The following is a 25,821-nucleotide window of genomic DNA, read 5'->3' on the forward strand; positions in this document are numbered from 1 at the left end:
ATCGTTGAGGAAATCCAAAGAAAAATACCTCCAATATTTAGAAAGGGGGAAATCTAGCTCCTGAATGTATGCTAGCTCAGTCCTGATAGCGCTGTCAGCTTCTACAACAGGCTAACATCAGTGCTAATTACTACAACAAGCTAACATCAGTGCTAATTACTACAACAAGCTAACATCAGTGCTAATTACTAGAACAGGCTAACATCAGTGCTAATTACTAGAACAGGCTAACATCAATGCTAATTACTACAACAAGCTAATATCAGTGTCAGCCACTGCAGCAGGCTAACATCAGTGCTAATTACTACAACAAGCTAACATCAGTGTCAGCCACTGCAGCGGGCTAACATCAGTGCTAATTACTACAACAAGCTAACATCAGTGTCAGCCACTGCAGCAGGCTAACATCAGTGCTAGCTACTACGACAAGCTAACATCAGTGTCAGCCACTTCAGCATGCTAACATCAGTATTAGCTACTAAAGCACGCTATGCTAGTTTTTATTGTCTAGCTAACAGAATAACCTTCAAGGTGTGACATCACACATACCGCACCTGTCAGGTAACTAATCACACTGACTGGTCATTTGAAACTCCGCCTTCGTTAGTCAAGTTCGAGTTTCACCTGTCAAATAATCAATTTAGCCAACAATTAAATCAAGTCAAGATTTTTGACCATGTTGTGCTGAGAATGTAATTTCATTTTTAAGAAATGAGACAAACAAAGGGATAATCTGAATATAAAAATACTGCTTATTTATAATTTTTTATTAGTCAACATCAGAATGATCAAATGCTAAATTTTTTGAAAGTGGTCGGTTTCTGGTAAAAACAGAAAAAAAAGATTTTCCAAATTTTACAATCAGAGTAGAATATCTTTATGAAAGCACAATGTTGACAAAAAATATGGACATTATTATTTTGGTACAGGTAAATCGCCTCACCTGATAATTACATTTTTAATTGATTCTTCAAAGGTTTGTTTGGACAGTTAAATTATAGACGTAAGCTCAGAGGTATTATTATTGTTTTTATTATTATTATTGTTGATTGTTATTATAGCCACAAATATAACAAGTGAATAATGCTAAAATGCTAAGCTAGTGGCTGATTGGTCCAGTTGGACTTTCTGATTACATACAACCAATGGTGGAATGCGCATAAAAGCGTAACTTTATCTTTAAAATGAAATTTCTATCAGGGAGTTTTGTTGTCTCGGCCTTTGATGTTTTTTGTCCTTGATGCTTTTGTGTTTGAACCCACACGATGCTAACCACGGCGCCGCGGCACACACTTTAATGTCGAACCCTCGACAGTGTTTTACAGTTCGGGTTCACGTCGCTGACCTCTGCTGCAAGACGAGCTTCACGATTTCTCCTTAACGTCTTTAATTTAGAAATGATGCAGCATCATTTTCCTTTGAACCAGATTAATATTTGAAGGGCATTGATTTGAGATCATTCACTTTCTTTTACACTCAAACCCAAAGATCTTGTCTCGTGTTTGTTTTGAAATAAACATGAGAAAGAGACGGTCTTGCTTTGAGCTTCCCGGCTCTTCGTCAGGCTGACAGGAAACAGGAAGTGCAGATGCTGATTAGCATCGAGTCATCGGTCGAATCAGGTCAGAGCCGAGCTGGCAGCGTGGGCCCGGTCCCCCTGAGTCACAGCCCGGGTGTAAACCAGGTCACTGCTGTGAAACCTGAAGATACCAACATGAAGAAAGACGGGCCCGACCGAGTCGGGTCCAGAACGATCAGGGTCTCTGAACCGACCGACTCGGGTCCAGAACTATCAGGGCCCCTGAACCGACCGACTCGGGCCCAGAACGATCAGGGTCTCTGAACCGACCGACTCAGGGGCCCAGAGCGACCGGGGCCCCCCAGTACATGAGCACAGTACTCAGTAAGGAGCAATAAAAGTCAGATCTGAGCTTATCACTGCGAAAAAGTGAAAAGGAAATTAAAAAGTCCAGAATGTAAAAAACGTTTTTATTTCTGGATCAATAGAACCCAATACCAAATAAGTTCCATTTCAGCTCGTGTGTGATTTCGTGTGATTTCGTGACGAACCTGTTGCAGCTTCTTTCTGCAGATTCTCTAAACTTTTTGCTTCAAATTAAAATTCTTATAGAACCAAACATTGAACTTCCATCTGATATTGGATTTATTTCAGATTCTATCACGATGCCTTCGAGATACGGTGACCTAGAAAAGCCGCTGCAACGTCTTTTGTGTGCAGAATAATGAAACGTCGACGTCGACGTGAAACTGGGTCGAGCCTCGTCACGCAGGTCTGCGGTTCGGATGGGAAAGATCAAAGGAACGCACCGAGAAGAGAAGAGATGTGATGACATCATCAGCGGAAACCTGACAGCCGCGTTCAGGATAAATACCGCCGCCGAAGCCGACGTCCTGCAGAACACCAGAGAAGAAGAAGTCCAACCTCCAGCAGGAACACGAAAGGTCCAGAAGGAATCAAGAGGAAAGTTCAGCATGGTTTCAGCAAACTCCAGCGTGACGGTAAGAATGAACGTTTAAAGTTTATTAAAAAAAGAAATATGGATCTGCGAGGCTGCATGTGATTGGCTGAAATGTCTGCTGCATCAAATCCTGCAAATTATAAAGTGTAAGAAATATTTTAAAAAGGCAAAAGCCAAACAGAAGGATGAGAAAACGTTTTGTTTCGGCTCCTCTGGCTGCCGAAACAAATATTAAATCAAAAGTTTTGTTTTCTTTGGATTATATTTGTCATTTTAATTTCTGCTTTTTAATTAAATGAATTGTGGAAATAGTTTGTACTAAAAAGGAAAACGCTGTCCAATCAGGATGTACGCACGAGAAGCAGCTCATCATCGCCTCGCTCTGTAATTTGAATTACAAACTTTATTGTTCGTCCACTGCGGAAGAACAGCGGTGCCAAAAAAAAGAGCGAATTATTTTTGTGACTTATGACTGGCTTCATTTCGCGTCTGATAATTGTGGGCCCGTGGGTTCTGATCGCTGCCTTCATTCTTCATCTCTCCTCCTCTTCCTCAGGCCGTCTGCGTGGCGGTGATGATGATGATGATGATGATGATGACGATAGCAGAGGCAGCAGCCATGTCCAGTCAGTCGAAGCACTCAAGAAACCTCAAGAAATTGTCTGACGGCGCGACCATACAAACGGTCCCCCTGCAGCTTGAGCCGAACACTTTGGTTCCGTCCAGAAGCTTCCGGCCTCTGGGCAACGCCTCCATCTCCCCTTGGACCTACAAGTAAGCAGACAAACGCCGCGTGACAGAAACGCAGCCTGGTCCTTTAACTGTTGCTTTCCGGCCTGACGTTGACGGTTCTGTCCCTTTGCGTCCCCGTCCTCAGCGTCTCCCACGACGAGTCTCTGTTCCCCCCGATGGTGTCGGAGGCCCGCTGCTCGCTGCGCGGCTGCCTGGACAAGGAGGGCCGGGAGGACCTGAGCCTGGAGTCCAGACCCATCATGCACCAGGTGCTGCTGCTGCGCCGCGTGAGGTCACCGGGGGCGGGGAGCAGCTACCACTACAGGCTGGAGTCCCGCCTCCTCGCTGTGGGATGCACCTGCGTCCGGCCCGTCGTCCAACGGCAGCAGTGAAGACGGCGAGCAGAGGGTTAAATATGGAAGCGAAACACCTTTGACTTCTTTCACTGCGCTGCAGACATCAAAGCTACAATTAGCATGACCCTAAAAATAATTACGACACATACGCATATTTATACACAACAAGTGGATAGAAGGCTTTTTGCTTTACATTAAATATTACAGGCAAATATCTTGATTAAAAACATTAAATACATCATTTAATTCAAGCTCAGGAAACTAAACTATAAATACTGGTTTTAAACGGTTTGGTTTTAAATTGGGGCGCAGTAGAATTACGAGGTCAGGAAACTCATTTATTTATTTTGACTGTATTTAATTTGAATGAATGATATTTCTCCGGTCCATTTATTTATTTGTAAAATGCTGCTCTGCTATTCCCTGAATGTTGAATGTTGTTCATTTCCTTCAAATATTGAATTTTGATTTATTTATTTTCTCTCTCCAAACTACACGCTGGAGCTGAAGTTTAAATCAGACGATATTCTATTCTATTTATGATTTCTGTTTAATGGACATCTTTTGTGTTTAGATTTGATCAGTGTGTATTTATTGATGATTTAAATTAATATTTATAGTTCACAAGATGAATCTTTATTCAATAAAATCGAAGCAGAAAGAAGTAAAGTGTGATATTCTTTATTATTCTTGAATGTAAAATATAGGATTTCTGTACATCATCATCATCATCAACTTGTTGCTAGGGAAATGTACGCACGCACACACACACGCACGCACACACACACACACACACTATACATCGTTTACAGCCACAGTGGTATCAGTTGAGTGAATTCATCACGGGCGTTAGCATAGCATTAGCAATGCAAGCTAAGCGTTGATAATTAGATTTAAATGCAACAACGTAGCTTCTGGTGGCAGCATAGAAGCTAACATGCTAATTTTGTTGCCCCGGGTTGATGAGAGGCGCCGAGGAGGCGGGGCCATGGACCAGAACCTCCGGTCCGGTTTTGAGTCGTTTCTACTGGACTCAGAATCTCAGCTTTCAGTGTTTCTCCCTTTTCTCTGTACCTTCTGGTTTTGACGTACGAATCGCTCAGTCGGGTTTTGGTTTGGGGTTTTTTGTCAATAAAGATTAAAAGAGCTGACGACCTGTCGGCCAATCAGGAGCAGCTGGTTGGGCTATGATCCCGCCCCGAACATAACAAACGCCACAATAGGCTCCAATCGCAGGACTGGGGAGGGGTCAACCTGGGGGGCTCGTGTCTGACCTTTGACCCCTCTTCTCAGATGCCTCCCGGCACTGCTGTCCTTATACCTGCCACTAGATGCCACTAAAGAGCCACCAACAACCGATGAAGTTTTCGCTCCACAGAAATGTAGTGATGCAAACTGTCCAGCAGAGGGCGCCATTTTATATCCGCGGGAGACTCGTTGGATGAGAACAGGAAGTCCCGATTGCTTGAAACGTTTCCTTTTCCAGAGTCTGTCACAGGCGGCCCTGTTGGCATGGCAACAAAGCCCCCCACCACCACCACATGAAGCTGATGATGACTCCGTCTGCAGCCTCAGATAGTCTCACATAGAGGTCAGAGGTCAGGCCTCCCCTTTCTTCTTCCCCATCTCTTTTTGATGTCTTTTCCAGCTCGCCGCCCAATCGGAGCAGCTCCAGGCCGCTCGGAGCGTCAAGCTCTCCCAAAATGGCTTCCTTATCGAGTTCAGCTTGTGTTGTGATCAGGCCGTCAAGACACCTGGAGCACAAGGGACGGGGTGCAGTTAGCAACTTGCTAACGCATGCTAGCTCTGCCCGAATTCTGTTTATTTCAGGGAAAAGGGGAGGGGTCAGATTAGCGCGTACGCCGCTCTTAAAGTCCGACCGATACATTTTAATTCTTATAATCCACCGCCCCTCTGTGGTCACACTTCATCTCAGCGTCTCCCCTCCTCCTCCTCACCTCCTGCTGCACCTCCTGTTGCACCTCCTCCTGCGAGGCGCTCGGGTGCTTCTGCTCGCCATCGGCTCGCCGGCGCTCTTTGGCGTGAGCCTTCTGAGCAACTTCACGCTTGTGCTCCCTCCTCTCAGCCAGGTGCTTCAGAAGCTCCGCCTCCTGGCACTGGGAGGGGCAAAAGGGAGGGTTTACATCGTCACCTGCTTGTTAAACAGTTTAAATGATGGCTGGTTAAAAAGCTTGGGGGGGGGGGAACCAAACATAGTGAACTGTGATGAAGTTCCCGTTAGCATGCTAATGTTAGCGTCGACCTAGCCTCTAGCTTTGTGATGACCACGCACCTTCCTCCTCTCCTGAGCCGCGTCCAGCTTCTTCTGGATCTCCTCCAGGGACGGTTTCTGGCGAGGCGGCGTGGTCGCCTTCAGCTCGGGGCCGCCGTCGAAGGTGGGCGGCTTCAGGATGACCTCGAAGGCCTGGCCGCTCGCCCGCTTGCTCAGCTCGATCACCTCCATGTCCCGGATGTTGCAAAGGTTCAAGTCGACCACGCCTGCAGCAAGAAGAGGCCCATGATGTGAGCAAAAGCTGACGGAGGAGACCATCGACAACGGTGATGTCACTCCTTGGCTCCTCCTACATGCAAGGAGGGATGCGGATGAAGGATGGAAGGAGGGATGCTGACCTTCCTTCATGTCGGCTGAGGCGTCTCTTGGTTCCGGGAGGATGCAGGAGCAGAAGAGAGACACTAGAGGGAGCTCTCGCACCTTCTCTCTGTATGCTGGATGGATGAGAGGAACAGAAGGTGAAGGGTTAAGAGAGAACGTCACACAGGTGAGAAGCAGGTGAGAAACAGGTGAGAAGCGGGTGAGAAGCAGGTGAGAAACAGGTGAGGAGCAGGTGAGAAACAGGTGAGGAGCAGGTGAGAAACAGGTGAGGAGCAGGTGAGGAGCAGGTGAGGAGCAGGTGAGGAGCAGGTGAGAAACAGGTGAGGAGCAGGCGAGGAGCAGGCGAGGAGCAGGTGAGGAGCAGGTGAGAAACAGGTGAGGAGCAGGTGAGGAGCAGGTGAGGAGCAGGTGAGAAACAGGTGAGGAGCAGGTGAGAAACAGGCGAGGAGCAGGCGAGGAGCAGGCGAGGAGCAGGCGAGGAGCAGGCGAGGAGCAGGTGAGGAGCAGGTGAGAAACAGGTGAGGAGCAGGTGAGGAGCAGGTGAGGAGCAGGTGAGGAGAGGTGAGGAGCAGGTGAGGAGCAGGTGAGGAGCAGGTGAGGAGCAGGTGAGAAACAGGTGAGGAGCAGGTGAGGAGCAGGTGAGGAGCAGGTGAGGAGCAGACTGTCAGGAGAACATTTTACCTGCTAGAGTCATTCTGCTGCCGCGCTGAGGTAGAGGCTGTTCCTGAGCAGAGACAGAGAAACAGAACCCAGGTCAGGAGAAGTGTAAGGGAACCTGAACAGGTGCGGTTCCACCCCCGGGTTCCGCCCCCGGGTTCCGCCCCCGGGTTCCGCCTCTCAGGCATGACTCAGCGTCGGGACGCTTCAGTCAACTCAATACAGGAAATTAAGAATGAAAGCGGGTTGAAACCGAAGAAACTGAAACGCTGCTGGCGAAATATTTCGGACAAACCTCTCTCTAATTTTGGCTTTTGTTGCTATAGTTACAGGTCTCCAAACAACTTGCAGGATGTCGATGTACTTTAGTTAAACCATCGAATACGCAAAACCGAGATTCCAGACGCAGCAGTAATCCGGAGGAAAGTCTGCCTGGCAGGCAAAACTCAGGGTCGAGACCCCCCCCCCCCCCCCCCCCCCCAGAGGAAGAATCTGATTCTGTTCCGCATCAAAAGAAAACATTTAAAAGACGAACTCAACTCATTCCAGGAGAGTTGAATCGTTTCTACTCTCAGACGAACCCAAAAATCATTTTAATTTCATGTTTAAAGATCGACGGCAGCAAAAGTAGAATAACGACCCAAAACGAGAGTCGACATCGAAAGAGTTCCATTCGACGAGAAAACAGACAGACAGGAGAAGGACGAGGAAGAGGAAGAGGAAGAGGATGAGGAAGAGGATGAGGAAGAGGAAGAGGAAGAGGACGAGGAAGAGGATGAGGAAGAGGACGAGGAAGAGGACGAGGAAGAGGACGAGGAAGAGGAAGAGGATGAGGAAGAGGATGAGGACGAGGACGAGGATGAGGAAGAGGACGAGGAAGAGGAAGAGGACGTCTGCGGTCCAATGAGAACACTTCAAAGGTCTAAAATGGAGAGATCAATCGAGTCGGCTTTTTGTTGTAAAGGTCAAAGTTTGTCTGGTTCAAACGACTCGGTGTGAATCAGCTGCCCGAAGGAGGTGCAGATGACTCCTCCTGCTCGAGGAGAACCTCTAATACCTGATCAATAGACTGTTTAAAACACTTGCTGTGCAGTGTGTGTGTGTGTGTGCGTGCGCGTGCACGTGCGTGCAGGGAAGGCTAAGCGATGATGTCATTGTTTCCAATAAATGAAGCACGTTCTGCGGAGAAGAGGGAGCTGAAGAAAAAGACAAAGAAGAGACGCCACGCAGGAGGATGAAAGGATGAGATCAGACGAGAGGAGGTGAAGGAGGTGGAGGAGGTGAAGGAGGAAAAGGAGGAGAAGGAGGAGAAGGAGCAGCCCTCTCAGCGTACTCACCCTGCAGAGACGCTCCGTCTGTCCAGAATGCAGCTCTGCAGCTCAGCAGCATCAGCACCACACATCAGCGCCCCCCCCCCCGCGGCATGACATCACCAGGAAGCCGTCTGATTGGCCAGCAGTGGGGCTGCCGTGTGATTGGATCAGGTGGAGGAGGGGGTGGGAGCTTCGTTTCAGAGGAATCGCCACCAGAATGAGAAGAATCTCAGTTCTCAGTCATGTTTATATAAAAAAAGAAAGGATTAAAAATGAAAAACTACAATACTTAGAGTATCGTGTGTACAGTACAGGAGCGTGTACCCACAAAACTATGTGTACTTTGTTTAATGTTTACTGGGTTTACTGCCCATCCTCAACGTTTATATCATTTACCTTTTGATGCATTTATAGCGGGGGGGGGGGGGCAACCCCCCCGGTTAAATTTATAATGTCTCTTAATTCATCACTAAATGCTAAATTAAAACTGCTCCACTTGATTTAGATGGATAACTCTTCAGCCACTCCTGATCAATCCTGTAGTAATATATAGATGATATTTTATAATATATTTAACTTTATTCTTTAAATCCATTCATTTGCCTGTGTCGCTAGCGGGAGCTACGTTAGCAGGAGCTACGTTAGCAGGAGACTCAAACCCAGGCGAGATGCAGAACTGGTCCAGACCAGGTATCAGCACCCAGAAGTGGACGGCACAGACCACACCCAGGCCCGGTCTGGACCACATCCAGGACCGGTCCGGACCACACCCAGGCCAGGTCCGGACCACACCCAGGCGCGGTCCGAACCACACCCGGGACCGGTCTGGACCACACCCAGACCCGGTCCGGACCACACCCAGACCCGGTCCGGACCACACCCAGACCCGGTCTGGACCACATCCAGGACCGGTCTGGACCACACCCAGGCCCGGTCTGGACCACACCCAGGACTGGTCCGAACCACACGCGGGACCGGTCTGGACCACACCCAGACCCGGTCCGGACCACACCCAGACCCGGTCCGGACCACACCCAGGCCCGGTTTGGACCACACCCGGGTCCGTTCTGGACCACACCCAGGCGCGGTCCGAACCACACGCGGGACCGGTCTGGACCACACCCAGACCCGGTCTGGACCACACCCAGACCCGGTCCGTTTCTCCTGAAGGTGTCTGAATCTGGTTTGATCTGGTTTCCTGTGAGAATCTGTCAGCGCTAAATTTAACGGCGGCGTGTTGCTCATCCTGACTCATCGGCGTCCGTCTGCTGCTGCCAGCGCCTCGTCCTCCATTCATCTGTTACCCTGGTGATAAACACCAGGCCATAGCGCCCCCTGCAGGCGGGGCACCATCAAATCAAAGCTGGTAGCTCAAGTGTGAAAGCGAGTCAATCTAAAGAACACATCTCCCATCATGCACCAGGGCAGAGCAGAGTGTTCTGTCTCCACTCCAGAGAAGCAAATGATGTCATGCAGATGCAGGGGCTGTGTGTGTGTGTGTGTGCGTGTGCGTGTGTGTGCGTGTGAAGTGGTAAGGTGAGCAAAAGGCTGCAGCATCAAGGAGAGGGAGGAGCATCCACATCCCAACTGATGATGTCACCTGCAGCCAATCAGCTGAGAGACACGCTTTCTGAGTCAAATCAGGATTCAGCAGAAACAAGAAGAACGTTTCTGCTCTGCAGGACGGATAGAACCGGGCAGAACCGGGCAGAGCCAGGCAGAACCGGGTAGAACCGGGTAGAACCGGGCAGAACCAGGAAGAACCGGGTGGAACCGGGAAGAACCAGGAAGAACCGGGCAGAACCGGGTAGAACAGATGTGAAATACGCATGAGATGTGAATGCGTGCTGCTGCACTGCCTGCAGGGACAAACAGCAGCAGAGTAACTGGAAGCGATGACATCATCTGAGTTTGATCCATGATGTCACTAACAATGAGGTCACCTCACCGCACTGAGAGAAGTGAAGCCACGAGAACAGAGTAGGAAAAAAGGGCGAAGAGACGGAGGGACGTTCACAGATTATCAGCTTCTACCAGCAGGCAGCAGCTAGTAGCAGCTAGTAGCAGCTACTAGCACTTAGCATCTATCAGCAGGCTGCAGCTAGTAGCAGCTACTAGCACTTAGCATCTATAAGCAGGCAGCAGCTACTAGCACTTAGCATCTATAAGCAGGCAGCAGCTAGTAGCACTTAGCATCTATCAGCAGGCTGCAGCTAGTAGCAGCTACTAGCACTTAGCATCTATAATCAGGCTGCAGCTAGTAGCACTTAGCATCTATCAGCAGGCTGCAGCTAGTAGCACTTAGCATCTATCAGCAGGCTGTAGCTAGTAGCAGCTAGCTTCTTTCATCTGGTAGCAACATGTAGCAGGATGATAAATGATTGTTGCCAACATGTTTGTTATTGTTGTTTGATGTTTATGTCAACACTTGAGGCTTTTGCTGCGGGGTCAAAGGTCAGAGCCGCACCAAGGCGTCCGGTTTGGACCCGTCTCATTGACTAACTGGAACCAGTTGAAACCAGTTTACTGGTGTGTGTGTGAGGCAGCTTGAATGAACAGCTGAGCCTGCGAGGCGGCAAAGCGTCGTGACTCGTGATTCTGATTCCGCACAAACCTGCTGCCCACTGAGGAGGAGGAGGAGGAGAGAGGAGGAAGAGGAGGGAGAGGAGAGATAGAAAGGGGGGGGGGGGGGGGCGAGAGAAAAGAGAGTACAGAAGAGGAAAGCGAACGAGAGAAAGACGGAGGCAGAGGAGATGGGTCCACATGGTGGGCTGAATGTCAGCGGTGGTGAGTCACTGCTGGGGGCGGAGCCTGACAGGCGAACAAACGAGCGACTGATGCCGACTCAAAGCCCACAAGGAGAAAAGTCTGAAGCGCCTCCTCTGTGCTCCTCATCCCGCCAGCTGACACATTCCGGGAGGAGGAACCACGTTTGGAGGTTAAAGTTATCGAAGGTTCGCGTCGGCCCGGAAACGAGACTCGCAGTACTCCATTACTTCCCACTTGTACTCGAGTACACGCCACAAAGAGCTGTTCAGTCCCGCTAATAAACGATGATAACTTCACCCGATGTGTTTTTCTGTTTCAGATCCACTGATGCTAAGCTAACCGCTGTTATTTAACAAGTCTTTTAATTGGCTTAACGTGCGTCACGTGACTCTTCCGTTCCCGAACGGGCACCGGAAAACATTTACAAGCAGGACAAACAGACGATCCCAACGTTTAAAACCAACTTTATTTACAAAATTAATCCCACAAATATCAAGAACTGTTTCCATAAAACAGATTAATGTAGCCTGACCGGGAGGCCCCTCCCACATCTTTTTACGCCGACATTAGCATGAAGTTTAATGACGTTTTATCCATCTTCTCGTACTGAAATGTAATTTTAATCACTATGAAACGGCTTTTATCTCCTTTCAGGTCAGACATGCTGACTATAACCAGTTCTCCTTTAAGCACATCAGAAGTTAGCATGCTAAAGTTAGCATGAAAGAAAATGACTTGAAGCTTAAAATCAAAATCGGTTTTATTTTAACATGTCTTTAGTAGAGGGGGAAAAATAGGTAATATTTTCTGATAAAAAATAGAACTGACTGAGGTCACAGGGAGGTCGCCTGATCAGGAAGTTCCACAGGACGAGTTCCAGGTGATAGTCGGTACCGCGGAGGGAAACCTTCATGTTCCCTTCATCCGCTGTTTTCTTTCTTCCAGGCAGGTCAGAGGTCAGAGTCCTTCAGGCATCACGCACTTCCTGTTTCGGGCCTGAACCACTTCCTTCCTCTCAATCAGGAAGTTCCCAAAGGCGTCTGCCTCTTTGCTTTCCTCCGTGGCTACAAAACACATTCCCATTAGACAAGTAGGCAAAGCTTCACTTTTTACAGTGTGCGTTTGGGTTTTTAGAGCTGAAACAGCTGAACGGGCTTCCTGTCCTCACCGCCGTGGTCAACGTCGTCTGTGTCACTGTCCTCCGCCACCTCCTCCCCCACCTCGGGGTTACCCCGGGTCATGATGAGGTCACTGGGCCCGGCGATGTGGACTTCCTCTGTGGACAGGAAGTCAACCACTGAATTACAACAATAAAGAAAAGCCACCTGGACTCTGTTAGATCTCTTCTCTGATCTACGGTCGCGATAACAACAGCTTCCATTCGGTGACCGAACAGGAAGTGTCTAGACGCGGTGTTCGGACGCTGAACGCTACTCTCATCAGCCACATTCCAACAACGGCCGTCTCCCGGCGGCTCTACCTTTAACCGTCGTCATGTCGACGGCCCCCATGTCCTTCCTGAGTCGCTCCAGCTGCTGCTGCTGCTTCCTGGTCCGAGCCTCCGCCTGGCGGACGGGAAGTCCGTTAAAAGCACGGAAGGACTGAGGCCGGGAGGAAGAGGAGAGACGAACTCACCAGCTGTTCGCGGAGCCGTTCGTATTCGGGCCGATAATCCCTGAGGAAGACGAGGAGGAAATATCACCTTCATCGACATCGTCGATTCTAAAATCCTAAAATGAATATTTCCGTTTCCTTGAAACCTAAAATGTCCCGGTCAGGCCGGAATGGTGACCCGGAACCTCACCCAACCCGACCCCCGCTCCCGCTCACCTCTCGTACTCCGCCGCGGCGTCTTCCACCTGAACAAACAGCTCGTCCAATCCGCTCCCAGTCACCGCAGACACGCCCACCACCTGCGGACGCAGGCGAGGGGGGTCCACATTGGCGGCGGCCCCGGGTTGTAATGCGACGTGCTAGCGGCGCCTCCTACCCTCAGGTCGGTGTAGAACTCGTCCAGCACCAGGCTCATGGAGCGGGTCAGGTTGCTCACGTACGACGTTTCCTGGTTCAGAGCGTCCTGGAAGGCCTCAAAGTCCCGCATCCACTCCACCGCGAAGCTGTGGTCGACGATGTCGGTCTGCGGCGGCGAGGCGTTAGGCAGGAAGCGCCGCAGGAAGGCACAACGCAAGCAGGAAGTGACCTCACCTTGTTCATGGCGACGATGAAGGGCAGCTTGGTCTTGTAGAGAATGCTGAAGAGGAGACGCGTCAGCTGAAACACGAGCCTCCGTTCATTTACCTGAGCCCCCCCCCCCCCCCCCTGGCTCCGCCCCTTCAGAGGTTAAATCCCTCCGTCACGAGAAGGCAGCACCGACGCGGCGAGGACGGCGTACCTGCAGGCGTACAGCATGTTGGACATGAAGGTGACGGGGTTGACGCTGCGGGACGTGTCCATCACGTAGACGACGACGCAGGGGAAGGACGACGCCTGAAACGCGGGACACAAACTCGGTGACGTCATCGGAGCAGCGGGGCGGACGCGAGAGAGCGCCCCCCCCCCACCCCCCCACCCACCAGAGCCTCCGTGATGATGGTTCCCGACGCAGACCAGGTGAAGACCTCAATCTGACCCGGGGTGTCGATCAGGACGTACCTGCAGGGACAGGAGGGAGCCCAGCGTCACACCTGTAGCCACGCCTCCTCCTGAGGAAAACGCGTCGCCATCCGATCGGCAGTTTAGAGAAATGCTAAAAGTTCATCGCATCATCCGAGGAAATGTTTCATATTCAAATCCGCACGGACGCCAAAGCGCCCGACGGTGGGCGTGGCCTCCTCTAATCCGACCAGCGAGGAAACGTTGACTCGCTTCACGTCGACGTGTTTAACGTTAACGCGCAGAGACGGTGACTCCGGCACTGACCGGTGGTTCTGCTGCTTCTTCTCAATGAACCGCATCACCTGGAGGACAGAAACAGGTGAGAGAGAGAGAGAGGAGGAAATTAGAGAAACAAAAGGACAATTTCCTTCGCCAGAGTGCCAATCAGAAAAGGACGGGACGGTCCTGAATGAAACATGACAAATGTTTTGTTTTTCTAATTAAACACTATTATTATGAGAAAAGTCGCGTGTTTTATGGTAATGGTGGAAATAATTCGTTTTTGTCTTTGCATGGAAATTAGCACATAAAAGCAAGCAGGGCAATAAACTCTGACAGAGAGGAAGATAGCGGGATAGAAATGTTGCACCGCCCTCTACAGGTAGCTGAGGTAATGCAGCTTCAGTTCTAACCAAACCAGAATCAGATCCAGATCCTCCATCTGGAAAAGCAGACTTACATTGTTTATCATGATTCCAGAGGGAGGAGGAGCCTTTCGGGGGTTACCCAATCAGGGGGAGTTACTTTATTTCACAGTGATGTCATCACAGTGACATCAGAACGCGGTAATTCGACTGATGACTTCCTCTCAGTGATTTAAATACGGGGCGACGCCCCGTTTCTTCTTTCAGCCGACAAACAGCTGATCCAGGACTTTGTTTTTGCGACTCGTGGAAACTATTTTTCGTGTTCAGGTTTTGTTAATGGATGTAAAATATGTGCCGTCTGAGAGTTTTATACTTTATATGAATGCTAGGCCTCTATTGATTATGGCCAACCGGTATTTTAGAGTCCAACGTTAACATTTAAAGTACTTAGATCTTTCATTTTAAAACACACGGCTCTGATTTCAGGAGGAGGGGGGGGCGGTCTGAGTCACCTGATCAAAACGTGTCGCAAAAAGGTTGAGTGACGTCACAATGCCCCCATTTGGGCCGAGGCCATACTGCTTCATCACCTCCTTGTAGTTCACAGTGTCTCTTATGTCTAAAGACAGGACAAAATGACACCGTCTTAGATCGGGGACACAAACATGGTTCCAGCTGTGCTGCACGCTCAGGCTGGCCGGCTCACCGATGTTTGCCGGGAAGGGGACTTCGTGGACGGCGGGGTCCAGGTTGATGACGTAGGGAGGAGCTTTACTAGAGTGGAGGTGAGCGGTCAGCCTCTGGACAGAAAGCAAAAACAATCAGCCGGCGTGATGCGGGACATCCCGACAACTCCTGAACCGAGGTGAACGCAGCCCAAACGAGGCTGAAAAATAACCGAAATCCTATCATAAAAACAACAATAAATAAAACGTCTTTCACACGACCTGCTGGAATATCCGTAGAACGTTCGCTGCGTCATCTCTGATTGCAGATCAGCACAATTTTAATTAACGCTCAGACTAATCAATAGATTATTTACTGCAGCCCTACATTAATTTGCTTAATATTTCAAATTCTATAGTCACAACTAAAAACAAAAAGCCAACTTTCCTGAAGCTGACATCGAACCTCTTCAATCGTATAATGTAGAAAGCAATCAGCTAAAGCTTTGCAGAATTTACTAAAGTGTATTTTCATTATTATAACTTTTTTTTTAACGAGCATCTGGCCTGCTGTTCTGTCACTGTGTGTTATTCTAATAATCATTTATGTGAATGTCCTGATATATTGATTTGTCGCGTTCTGACTGTAATATTGAAAGTTGTCAATAAAGAGAGGAGAGAAAAAAACTCCCTCCAGAACCCGGGTCGTCCCTGCTGCGGGACCGGAGACGGGATCAAAAAGAAGTTTCCCCACAAATCCATTGGACTGTTTTACTTCACGCCATTTTAAAGCCACAATACACAGATTTTAATATCTTACGGTTGCTAGCCACGGTTAGCTGACAGTTCACAGTGTTTACATATTTATGTTAGCTTGCTAACCGGCTAACGAAGCCGTCGCATGGCAGCTAGCTAGCTAGCTACCTGAACGAACGTGGTTTTCCCGGAGCCCGCCATGCCCAGCACGATGAGACACACGGGCTGAACCCGGTCAGAGGCTCCCGGGGTCCCGCTGACTCTCTCCTGCGGCTCCGCTAAAGGCCGCCCAGCCGCAGGTCGCTCCGCCGCAGCCGCCATGATGACTGCTGTGTCTGCCTCAAGCAACTGCCGTAAACACGCTGGCGCTGTCGCGAAACGTCGCTCTCACGGCAAAGCCGGAAGAGGAGGAGCCAAACGAAAACACACGGCTCCATTTTAACTTTAAATAGCAAATATTGTAACATCAATTAGAGTATATTTATTGTCATTCCGCATGTGACGTGCAAAGCAAACAGAATGCAGTTAGCATTTGAGCTAAGTACATAAGAAGTAATTAACATAAAATGAGTCTTGTGTCACACAGATGTCTGTCGTTACAGGTATATTGGCTATCACTATGGTAACAGAGTATGAATAAGTATAATAGTATGTCATAACTCAGGTTTTTGATGTAAATATTTTATAAGAATCTGAATTTACTGTATTGTGATTTTTTTTCTATATAATTCATGATCTTTATTAGCAATCACTATGACACTGCTGAATTAAAAAAAAGAAAGAAATGTAAAAACATTTGAAACAAAGAAAGGAAACGAGAACAGGTTTGATGCTCGTGGATGTTTATTACGGGCAAACTAAAATCATTTCTGTGGCTGCAGTGCAACGCAGCCGTTTAAGGGCGCCTCTTGACGCTTCAGATCGTCACTGCACACACGTGTCCTCTTCCGTACATGCAGTTCAGATCGTTCCATCGTCCCCAATCGTACAGGTTAGTCTCCACGCATTCCTCTTTGTCATTCCAGAAATTTGGCTGCCCGTAAGCCCAAAAATTGAAATCCAGTTGAGTGGCGTCCGTCCATTCATAAACCAGAAGATCTTCATAATGCTGAAAAGAGTTGAGGGAGAGAAGATGATTATATATTCACACGCTTATGCCCGTCTGCCTCAGATCAACATGCAAACGGGCTTGATTTCTGCACGTTAACGTCTGTCGACCGTGCCGCACATCGAACTCAAACGTTCTCAAACGGCGGATCAGAGGCAGCGACGCTTACAAAATACAAGAAGAGCCCGATCCAGTAAGGAGGCCTCCCGGGGGTGAGTCTGTACATGGTGCAGTCCACATCATGCAGCTCGGACTTGTTGTGGATCGACACCAGATGACCTCCCAATCCCACGCAGGCCGCCTGAAAAGAACGGGGAAACGAAATCACCCTTCTGTGACTCTTCAGCAAGACCGTCCGATGATTGATTCGGGTTTTTTAATCACCTCTGAGTCGTTATAATTCAGATAGGGTTCAGCGAAGAAGGCCTTCACGCAGCGGCCCTCCCCCAGCTTGAACCAGTCTTCTTTGCCCTCCTTTGGACAAGCGACAGCCGGATGATCGTTCGCACACATTTCAGACATGTCTGACTCTGAATCTAGAACAACGAGGTGCTGTCAGCTCTGCGCTCTCGCTGTGTGCTGCTGTAGAGCTTTATTTCGTGCTCTTTGAGGTTCTTACCTTGGGCGCAGACCACCAGAGCCCCCAGAAGGCACATGGTGGCCACCAACACGGAACGCATGGCTGGAATCGATCTGGAAGGATGAAATGAACTCAACAGTTATCAGAAGCGATGCGTCAGCTCTTCGGACCGACTCCCGATGCGTTGAGCTTCTCTGTCTGTCTGACTGTCAGCGGGAGGTTCTTTAATACTCGCGTTTAACAACCCGGAGACAAATCCATTATTCAGTGTTCAAATATTAGCTCAGCAGAAAGGGAAGGATTATCCTAAAAAAATACTAAATGCCCTAAAGACAACCGGTCGGCCTCCAGTTTCAGCTGACAAGGCCATTTCCTCCCCCTTTTAAAAAAAAAATCATGTCAATCTTTCTTTATAAATGCATTTATGAAGGGTGACCAAAGTGGCGGCTGGGCGGATCCCCGAACGTGAATCACTCGATCCAGAAGGCGTTTTGATTTAAACATCGACGAGCAGCAAACCTGCTCTCCTTTCCGTTCTCTTGGTTTAAAGTTCTTTTTCTCTTCTAGACGATGACGAGAATCAATGGGAACCCGACGCCGGCACGCCCAGGCCCATTCCACGAGCATCACCTCAGCGGACCACAGTCAGAAGCGGGACGTCGCCCCGACGGTCAGAACGTCAACGGGATTAAACCCACCAGTCAGCGAAGGGTTAACGCCGCTCCTATGGATCTGGGACGCCACACCTTTCATGTTTATTGATGCTGATCTCTGACGGTCCCCCCGGGATCCGTTGTTTCCCTGCAGGCAGAAGGAGCGACGAGAAAATGTTAAAATGTTCTGTTGGTAAAGGCCCCAGCCTGGAGGGGTTTCCCAGGGATCAGCGGGAGGAAAAAGGATTCATTATAATAAATAAGAAGAAATAAATGACAGCGTTGTTGCTTTGAACTTTAAACCAGGTCTCACCTGGACCCAGTTTGATCGCACAAACTCCTATCGCCCAGTTTGTGTGATCAATAAACACCAACGTGACTCTGCCATTGCTTTCAGGAGCACGTTAAATGTGAGAAGCTCCGGAGTAGACAGTACAAGTACAGTCACACAGTAGCATGTATTACAGTACAAGTACAGTCAAACAAGAGAATGTATTACAGTACAAGTACAGTCAAACAGTAGCATGTATTACAGTACAAGTACAGTCACACAGTAGCATGTATTACAGTACAAGTACAGTCAAACAGTAGCATGTATTACAGTACAAGTACAGTCACACAGTAGCATGTATTACAGTACAAGTACAGTCAAACATCCTGTCTAAAAAGCCCTTGCGGTCTTGTTTCCATTGAAAGTCCTTCGTACATAAATCATCGACATTTAACAATACAAATAAAACTAATATTAAATTACTCCATAGATGCAGAATAACGATAAATTAAACAGACACATAATAATATGTACCGGTACAACGTCACTCTGGAGAATCACAAACACGGGACAGACGATGATCGACAGGGATTTGAAGAAGATAAAGGAGTCGGTTGGATTTGGTCCAGCGGGTGAGCTGGAAATAGCCCCCGCTGGGTGCAGGAGCCGCGAGCTCGACGCGCGACGACCTCCCTGCAGGTTTGTCGTTATTGATGTATCCGTCTTTGTGATTATGGGTCAGATGGAGAGCGACACGGAAAGGGAGGTGGCCCTGAAAAACATCCAGAAGCTCTACCGGAGGTTTGCCAGCGAATGCCCGAGTGGAAAGCTGCACCTCCACGAATTCAGGAAGATCTTTGGAATCAGCAGAAACGCCACAGAAGAAGAAACCGCCTACATGGAAACCGTGTTTCGCTCCTTCGACACTAACAAGGTGACGTAAGAGGAATGAGTGGGTGAATGAGTGGGTGAATGTGTGGGTGAATGTGTGGGTGAATGTGTGGGTGAATGAGTGGGTGAATGAGTGGGTGAATGAGTGGGTGAATGAGTGGGTGAATGAGTGGGTGAATGTGTGGGTGAATGAGTGGGTGAATGAGTGGGTGAATGAGTGGGTGAATGAGTGGGTGAATGAGTGGGTGAATGAGTGGGTGAATGAGTGGGTGAATGTGTGGGTGAATGTGTGGGTGAATGAGTGGGTGAATGAGTGGGTGAATGAGTGGGTGAATGAGTGGGTGAATGAGTGGGTGAATGAGTGGGTGAATGAGTGGGTGAATGTGTGGGTGAATGTGTGGGTGAATGTGTGGGTGAATGTGTGGGTGAATGTGTGGGTGAATGAGTGGGTGAATGAGTGGGTGAATGAGTGGGTGAATGAGTGGGTGAATGTGTGGGTGAATGTGTGGGTGAATGTGTGGGTGAATGAGTGGGTGAATGAGTGGGTGAATGTGTGGGTGAATGAGTGGGTGAATGAGTGGGTGAATGAGTGGGTGAATGAGTGGGTGAATGTGTGGGTGAATGAGTGGGTGAATGAGTGGGTGAATGAGTGGGTGAATGAGTGGGTGAATGAGTGGGCGAGTACGTCCCACTGACATGTCTGCCCTCCCAGGACGGGCAGATGGACTTCATGGAATTTGTGGCCGCCGTTCATCTGGTGCTTCGAGGAAAGCTGGAGGATAAACTGAAATGGTCCTTTAAAGTCTACGACGGCGACGGAAACGGCTGCCTGGACAGGGACGAGGTGAAACTCGTTGTCACGGTGAGTCACCGATCGATCGTCCTCCTTCTCGTCAAAGTGTCGTCATTCGGTCGGAACGTCGTCGCTGTCGGGTAAACAAACGTTCCACATTTAAATCCGTCACTTTGGAATATTTGGAAAGACCGAACTGAGGATATTTGGACACTCGTGATTTGCCCACAAAAAGGTTTGAGTTTTTTTTTTAAATAAAGGTGTGTTAGCATAGCATTGCTATCCGGAGGCAGCAGGAAGTGGTTGAATCATCGACCAATAAACACACGGCCTGAAGCAATGAGACTCCGCCTCAGCAGATACTTCTTGTACCAGAACATTTGCACAAAGAAGAGCTCCGTTTTTTGTTCTCCTCTTTCTGCTCAGATCATCCACAGGATAAAGACAAAAAATCAGCAGTGTGTCTCCGGAAACATCAAAGACATCTGTGACAGAATCTTTGAACAACTGGACAAGAACAACGACAGTAAGCGTCTCACTCTCCTGAGCTATCTCGAACCCGACTAAGTAGTTTTGATGCCCAAATGTGGGCGTGGAGAGGAATCAGACTTCTCTTTTTGTCCAGGTCAGATTTCTCTGGAGGAATTCATGGAAGGCGCCGAAAAGGACCCGTGGGTGATGGACCAGCTCAGACTGGACTTGGTTCCGTGTGACTGGTTCATTGAACATCAGAATAAACCATCATGAGGTCGCTGCTCTGTCCTCGGAGTCCCCGGTCACACAGCTGTCATGCTTTCTATTCCTCTTGGATGTTCCTTTTCCAAGAGTGAAAGCATGGCGACGCATCCCGCCCGAGGAGAGGCGTCTTTCCTCCAGGCCGTTTCCTTCTCCCCTGCGGGTCATTCGCAGCTCATCGGATTTAAAAGCGAAGCCGAGAGATTAACGGTCCAGATTTACTCCTGTGGGATTAATGCGCCTCGCGTTCGACTGTTAGCTTAGCATATACAGGCAGGACGCATGGGGGGAGGAGTTAGCCTGTTCAAATTAAACATTCTTAAAATGTGTTTAAAAGATATGGCTGAAGCTCATCCAAGTCTTTTTTTTTGGGGGGGGGGGTGCATACAAATATTAAGAAAGAGCGTTCAAAGTCAGAATTGCAGGCCCTCGGCGCCAGGACCGGTCCATTCGTAGGTGGAGCATGGAACGGGATTCAGGCGTTCCACCTGAATCTTGCAGGAATTCTGTCGTGTTTGTATTTTGTGCACCGTGTGCACGGAGTATTTTTTGACTCTTGGCGTTCTCTTGACCGTCTCTTGTCCCCGTCTGCCTGGTCTGAAGCCCTGAACGTCTTCATCCGAGCGATGAAGAACGTGATGAGGAGCACGTCGAGTGCGTCTCGGCGTTTAGCTGTTGCTTTCTGTATTTTATGTCAATCAATAAACAGATCGAACCAAAGGTCCTTCCGGGGGGGGGGGGGGGTCATGTTCCGTCTTCGATGAGGCCGGACCTTTTATTCCATTCCTTTATGCGTCTGCTAAAGGCTGAGATGTTTCCCACAGACGCTGGACTTCTGACGCGTGTTCTCTGAACTTCATGGAGATATCGAAGGAGGTTTTCCTGATTTACTGTTCTTTACTTCAAAAGTCAACACATCAAGTCCTCTCTGTATAAATGCTTAGTCCAGATTGATGATGATTAATTAATTATTAATTAATCATTATTAATTGATTAACTCTTGAAACCACTGGACTTCTCTTTAGGCTTTGAAGACGTATCATTAAAAGCGGCTCCTACTTTACTTCCGAAAACGGAAGTGATAGACAGCCTTGCTCTTGGTGTTCGTTTTCTCTTTGATGAAATAACGCAGGAAACTTCCGGAGAAAAACGAAACTAAAAAAAAGGACAAAACAACCAAACGGCTCGTCAATAATACTTATTAAATACTTTATATAGATGATTTTAACATCATGATAATTATTAAAATTCATAGACGGATTTCCTCCCCCCCCTCCCGGAAGCTGTCAAGAGCTTGCAACTGCGCATGCGCGTGTTATCTGGGTTGTCTGTTGACAAACGTGAGCAGGCTGTGGTGGTCAAGCGGAAAATGACGTGATTTCGCAGGACCGAGGTGACGTCACGGCTTTCGGGCGGACGCTCCGGGCCCGGTGAGCACCTTAAAGGTGCGTTTGAGTGCTGCTTGTCGATTCATCACAGTCAAGTTACTGCCTTGTGCTAGCCGTGCTAGCATGTAGCCGCGCACCTGACACGGCTGGACTAATGTTAGCCCGTGACTCGTGTTAGAATCCAGTTCCGGACGGCCCCCCCCCCGCCCCCCCCCCGAGGCCTTCTGTTGGGAGAAGCGTGAAGCTTTTGCGGTCCAAACGAACCGGGGGGGGGAAAGGCTAGTGCTAGCTAACGTTTGTAGCCGAGCCAAACCTCCTAACCTTTAGCGGCGTTAGCCTGTTAGCAGTGCTTTTATTCTACATGAGAATCCTATCCGGTTCTTCGTGGGTCCTCGGTGTCGGCATCTCAGTGACCGGACGGCCCGGCCGCCATTATCACCCGCTTCGTCAGTTCGGTTGAAGGCCCGGCCTCCTCCTCTCCTCCTCCTCCTCTCCTCCTCCTCCTCCTGCAGGAGAACACAATCGACGTTGTGCTTCAGGGCTGAAGTGGAGCCATGCTGAAGTGGCTCTCCGGGGAAGAGGGCGGGGCGAGCGCTTCGGTGAGTACACCTGCTGTGCTCTGTCTTCATTCCGTGACAGGTGTTGTGTTGCTGTTGTCAACGGCAACGTGTCCGGTACAGTCGTGTTTATTCTGTATTTTATGCCACGCAGCTGTTTGGTCTGAGAGCATCAGTGGAAGAGATGATGCTCCGCCTCTGACCGGAGGCGGAGCATCATCTCTTCCACTGATGCTCTCATAAGAGCGAGCGGAAACCATGACGACGTCCTTAAAATAAATAAATCCTGCGTTTGTGAGATTCGTTGAGGTGAAACTTGAGACTCGTCGGCTCAGCCCGCTGGAGGAGGCGTGTTTGGATATCAGGATCATCCCGCCGTGTGCTGCCCCCCCCCCCCCCCCCCCCCACAGGCTCCGGTGTCCCCCCGGGGTCCTGCTGGAGGCGGTCCCGGAGACGAGGCGGCAGAGAGGCTCGCCCAAACGGAGCAACTCGTCTCTCAGCTGAAGGAGCTGATCCGGGAAAAGGACGCGACGCTCCACTCCAAGGATGAGCAGCTGAAGGTGAGGAGCGTCTCTCCACCGACGGCACAGGTCAGGAGCTGTGTGTGAGCGTGTGCGTGCGTGTGTGTGTGCGTGTGTGTGCGTGTGCGTGCGCGTGTCAGGTGGAGAAGGAGACGTGGGAGGCCAAGCTCTCAAAGCTGCGTCTCCAGAACAAGGCCAAGGTGACCTCCCTCAGCGCTCAGCTGGAGGAGCTGAAGAAACGGCAGGGAGGTGCGACCCAGCCGACGCACAACAAGAAGGTATCGGGGGGCGGAGGAGGAGGAGGAGGAGGAGGAGGAGGAGGAGGAGGAGAGCAGGCCAGTCGAGGAAAGATCCTCCTGCTGAAGAAGAAGGCCGAGGAGCTGGAGCAGCAGCTAGCACGAAGAGCGGAGGAGCTGCAGAACAAGGTGATTCCAGCCATGGCAGGTTAGCATTAGCATTAGCATTAGCCTGCGGGCTCAGATGGTCTGGGCCTTGGCAGGTTAGCATTAGCATTAGCCTGTTGACTCGGATGATCTGGGCCTTGACAGGTTAGCATTAGCATTAGCATTAGCCTGCTGACTCTCGCTATGTAGCTCTGCTTTCACGCTGTCTCTGCGTCGCTGTTTATCGGGTCGACCTCGCCGAGGGACAGGAAGTGTCCGCGCACGCTGACATAAGTCTGAATGTTTTTTCCCGATTGGAACTTTCAGACGAAGGAAGTGGAATCCCAGCAACAGCGAGGCGAGGAAATGGACGCGATGCTGATGGAGAGAGACGGGAAGCTGGCAGAGAAAGAGGCCTACATCGTCCACCTGCAGACGGCGCTGGCGGGAGATCGGCCCGTCACGCCGGCCCCACCGCAGGTCTCGTGTTCTTCAACGGGTTCCCCCGTAGTTTGGATCGGACGCGTCTCCCCCTTGACGCTGTGCTGCGCCTCCTCAGCAGGAGGAGGACGGCGGCGGGACCGCCCAGGAGCTGCGGCTGCTGGTGCAGAGCCTGACCGGGAAGGTGGGGGAGTCGGAGGAGCGCCTCGGTTTGCTGCAGGAGCAGGCGGAGAGCCTGAAGGAGCTCCTGCTGACGGAGAAGGAGCAGCACAATCAGAAGGAGAACATGTACAAGGAGAACGTAGGTCCCGACCCGGCTCTCCGGGGTCTTCGCTCCTGCCCGGCGGCCGCTGACCTCCGACCCGTCCTCCGTCTTCAGATCCAGACGTTCAAAGACATCGTCCTTCAGAAGGACAAGCGTCTGACGGAGCTCGGCCAGACGCACGAGCAGGAGCTCTTCAAGATGGCGGCCAAGTCTGACGCCAGCGCCGACTTGGATCAGGTACCGTCCGCCGCACGCCGGCCCCCGCGGGGGCGCTTTACGGGCTGCCCGACACGACGTCTGTTTGTCCTCAGCTTCTGAAAGCGTTGAAACGGGAGCTCCACGAGAAGGAGGAGGTGCTTCTGGGTAAATCCCAGGTCATCGACGTTCTCCAGGGCGAGGTGGACGGCCGGGACCGGCGGATCACGGTCAGGAACGGCGTTCTGGCGACGATGTGGCGCCCCGAGCGGTTTCCGAATCCCGTTTCCCCCCCCCCCCCGCAGGAGCTGACGGAGCGGCTGCGGCGGCTCCGGGTCGAGCGGGAGAGCCTGGAGTCCAAGATGGAGGCCGAGAAGCACGTGATGCGAGCGCAGCTTCGCGACCTGATGGACAAACAGCGTGGGGAGGTGCAGCGAATGGAGGAGCAGCAGCAGGAGCAGCAGGCTTTGCTGGAGGAGCTGAGGAGGTCGGCGGCGGCGGGGGGCGGCGACGTGCCGGCGGATCCGGCTTCAGTCCGGAGGCTCGCCGAGCTGGAAGGTGAAGCTCCGCCCAGTTTCACCTGTTTCCGGCCACGTTTTTAATCTGTCCCCCCCCCCCCCGCAGCCCGAGCGAAGCAGAACTCAGACGAGGCGGGACGGTCGGAGGACAAGTTCCTGAAGATCAAAGCCTGGTCCAAGTCCCGGATCAGACAGTTGGAGGAGGAGCTTAGGAAGAGCCAGGTGGGCCGGTGGACGGGTTCAGCCCCGTGAGGGGGGGGGGGGGGGGCGGTTGTCTCCCCCCGAGGGTCTGAAGTTAGGAAACGTTGTTCCTTTGCCTCCTTCAGGCTGGACACGCCCCCCCAGACCTGACCGCCCTGCGGACTCGGATCACCGCTCTGGAGGAGGAGAGGGAGGAGAACCTCTGGAAGGCGGAACGATACGAGGAGCTGAAAGGACAAAACGGTAAAACTCCTCCCGGGTCGGGTCCGATCGGCTCGGTTCTGCTGTGGGAGGAGCCGAACTGACCCGTGTGTTTGATGGGCGCCGCTAGGAATGCTGCAGACGAAGCTGGTTCTGTACGAGGAGCAGCAGAGGAGCCTGCAGGCCGACCTGGAGCAGGTCACCAAGGGGGCCGCCTCTCAGGTGGGGGTTCTGGGTCCGCAGGGCGCCGGGCCGGGCCTCCGTGACGCTCTGCTCCCCCCTCCCACCAGGCGAGCGAATCGGGCAGCACCGACGACGCGCTGGAGTGGCAGGAGCTGGCGGCGGAGGCGGTCAGCGCCCGGGACCGGGCCAAGGAGGAGACGGCGGCGTTGAGCCTCCGCATCAGCCACGTGGAGGAGGAGCGAGAGGGTAAGGCATCTGACCCGGGGGGGGGGGTTCACGTTTCACCCCGCCTCCAAACGAAAGGCACCGCCCCCCCGGGATCAAACGGGTTGAGGAAAGGGTTTAGAACGCCA

The 25,821-nt window shown here is 50.8% G+C and overlaps 6 protein-coding genes across 7 annotated transcripts in view; 3 read left to right on the forward strand and 3 right to left on the reverse strand.

The window, feature by feature from the left end:
* Nucleotides 1-3,054: 3,054 nt before the first annotated feature.
* Nucleotides 3,055-3,604, forward strand: il17a/f1 (interleukin 17a/f1). Its single transcript, XM_068739961.1, has 2 exons — nucleotides 3,055-3,254; nucleotides 3,358-3,604. The coding sequence occupies exons 1-2, from the start codon at nucleotides 3,055-3,057 to the stop codon at nucleotides 3,602-3,604; spliced, it is 447 nt and encodes a 148-aa protein (XP_068596062.1).
* Nucleotides 3,605-5,060: 1,456 nt separating this feature from the next.
* LOC137895154 (stathmin-4-like) lies at nucleotides 5,061-6,876 on the reverse strand. The gene is made up of 5 exons (XM_068740642.1): nucleotides 6,864-6,876; nucleotides 6,200-6,295; nucleotides 5,862-6,067; nucleotides 5,495-5,685; nucleotides 5,061-5,322 (listed from the first exon to the last, which is right to left on the reverse strand). Exons 1-5 carry the CDS (start codon nucleotides 6,874-6,876, stop codon nucleotides 5,061-5,063), a joined length of 768 nt encoding a protein of 255 aa, XP_068596743.1.
* Nucleotides 6,877-11,369: 4,493 nt separating this feature from the next.
* gpn1 (GPN-loop GTPase 1) lies at nucleotides 11,370-15,912 on the reverse strand. Its single transcript, XM_068760876.1, has 13 exons — nucleotides 15,753-15,912; nucleotides 14,870-14,963; nucleotides 14,676-14,782; nucleotides 13,841-13,878; nucleotides 13,495-13,573; nucleotides 13,314-13,408; nucleotides 13,127-13,172; nucleotides 12,912-13,058; nucleotides 12,752-12,834; nucleotides 12,557-12,596; nucleotides 12,402-12,486; nucleotides 12,090-12,197; nucleotides 11,370-11,985 (listed from the first exon to the last, which is right to left on the reverse strand). Exons 1-13 carry the CDS (start codon nucleotides 15,903-15,905, stop codon nucleotides 11,879-11,881), a joined length of 1,182 nt encoding a protein of 393 aa, XP_068616977.1. The 5' UTR covers nucleotides 15,906-15,912; the 3' UTR covers nucleotides 11,370-11,878.
* A 497-nt stretch (nucleotides 15,913-16,409) lies between these two features.
* On the reverse strand, nucleotides 16,410-17,460 carry LOC137898314 (C-type isolectin Sp-CL4-like). Of its 2 annotated transcripts, none has more exons than XM_068742349.1 (4): nucleotides 17,312-17,460; nucleotides 17,077-17,222; nucleotides 16,862-16,993; nucleotides 16,410-16,692 (listed from the first exon to the last, which is right to left on the reverse strand). In XM_068742349.1, the coding sequence occupies exons 1-4, from the start codon at nucleotides 17,370-17,372 to the stop codon at nucleotides 16,501-16,503; spliced, it is 531 nt and encodes a 176-aa protein (XP_068598450.1). In that variant the 5' UTR covers nucleotides 17,373-17,460; the 3' UTR covers nucleotides 16,410-16,500. The 2 variants fall into 2 exon arrangements, with proteins under 2 accessions (XP_068598450.1, XP_068598442.1); XM_068742341.1 differs by having other exon boundaries at nucleotides 17,077-17,228.
* A 1,457-nt stretch (nucleotides 17,461-18,917) lies between these two features.
* On the forward strand, nucleotides 18,918-20,627 carry guca1g (guanylate cyclase activator 1g). Its single transcript, XM_068757969.1, has 4 exons — nucleotides 18,918-19,130; nucleotides 19,800-19,949; nucleotides 20,307-20,406; nucleotides 20,506-20,627. Exons 1-4 carry the CDS (start codon nucleotides 18,930-18,932, stop codon nucleotides 20,625-20,627), a joined length of 573 nt encoding a protein of 190 aa, XP_068614070.1. The 5' UTR covers nucleotides 18,918-18,929.
* Nucleotides 20,628-21,943: 1,316 nt separating this feature from the next.
* The window catches only part of LOC137895176 (golgin subfamily B member 1-like), a 12,590-nt gene continuing 8,712 nt past the window's right edge, over nucleotides 21,944-25,821 (forward strand). Inside the window, 13 exon segments of the mRNA XM_068740664.1 lie at nucleotides 21,944-22,060; nucleotides 22,516-22,602; nucleotides 22,971-23,120; nucleotides 23,222-23,506; nucleotides 23,792-23,944; nucleotides 24,024-24,206; nucleotides 24,285-24,407; nucleotides 24,482-24,595; nucleotides 24,671-24,923; nucleotides 24,990-25,105; nucleotides 25,210-25,327; nucleotides 25,416-25,507; nucleotides 25,576-25,771. Coding sequence (XP_068596765.1) covers nucleotides 22,558-22,602; nucleotides 22,971-23,120; nucleotides 23,222-23,506; nucleotides 23,792-23,944; nucleotides 24,024-24,206; nucleotides 24,285-24,407; nucleotides 24,482-24,595; nucleotides 24,671-24,923; nucleotides 24,990-25,105; nucleotides 25,210-25,327; nucleotides 25,416-25,507; nucleotides 25,576-25,771 — 1,828 coding nt within the window. The 5' untranslated portion in view covers nucleotides 21,944-22,060; nucleotides 22,516-22,557.

Source organism: Brachionichthys hirsutus, chromosome 1 (genome assembly GCF_040956055.1).
Source record: "Brachionichthys hirsutus isolate HB-005 chromosome 1, CSIRO-AGI_Bhir_v1, whole genome shotgun sequence".
Taxonomy (NCBI): Eukaryota; Metazoa; Chordata; class Actinopteri; order Lophiiformes; family Brachionichthyidae; genus Brachionichthys; species Brachionichthys hirsutus.

Bases quoted from the DNA above. Each gene is read 5' to 3' on its own strand.
- il17a/f1 (XM_068739961.1), top strand. From the start codon at position 3,055: ATGATGATGATGATGATGATGATGACGATAGCAGAGGCAGCAGCCATG. The intron at 3,255-3,357 runs GTAAGCAGACAA...CCCCGTCCTCAG, and splicing joins ATCTCCCCTTGGACCTACAA to CGTCTCCCACGACGAGTCTC.
- LOC137895154 (XM_068740642.1), bottom strand. The intron at 6,068-6,199 runs GTCAGCATCCCT...TTCTTGCTGCAG, and splicing joins CTCAGCCGACATGAAGGAAG to GCGTGGTCGACTTGAACCTT. The intron at 5,323-5,494 runs GTGTGACCACAG...CTTGTGCTCCAG, and splicing joins AGGGGAGACGCTGAGATGAA to GTGTCTTGACGGCCTGATCA.
- gpn1 (XM_068760876.1), bottom strand. From the start codon at position 15,905: ATGGCGGCTGCGGCGGAGCGACCTGCGGCTGGGCGGCCTTTAGCGGAG. The intron at 13,173-13,313 runs GTACGCCGTCCT...TCTCCTCTTCAG, and splicing joins AACATGCTGTACGCCTGCAG to CATTCTCTACAAGACCAAGC. The intron at 12,597-12,751 runs GTGAGCGGGAGC...CGTCTTCCTCAG, and splicing joins GCCGCGGCGGAGTACGAGAG to GGATTATCGGCCCGAATACG.
- LOC137898314 (XM_068742341.1), bottom strand. From the start codon at position 17,372: ATGCGTTCCGTGTTGGTGGCCACCATGTGCCTTCTGGGGGCTCTGGTG. The intron at 16,994-17,076 runs GTGATTAAAAAA...CGTTCTTTTCAG, and splicing joins TGAATTATAACGACTCAGAG to GCGGCCTGCGTGGGATTGGG. The intron at 16,693-16,861 runs GTAAGCGTCGCT...AACTCTTTTCAG, and splicing joins TCGGGCTCTTCTTGTATTTT to CATTATGAAGATCTTCTGGT.
- guca1g (XM_068757969.1), top strand. From the start codon at position 18,930: ATGGGTCAGATGGAGAGCGACACGGAAAGGGAGGTGGCCCTGAAAAAC. The intron at 19,950-20,306 runs GTGAGTCACCGA...CTTTCTGCTCAG, and splicing joins AGGTGAAACTCGTTGTCACG to ATCATCCACAGGATAAAGAC. The intron at 20,407-20,505 runs GTAAGCGTCTCA...CTTTTTGTCCAG, and splicing joins ACTGGACAAGAACAACGACA to GTCAGATTTCTCTGGAGGAA.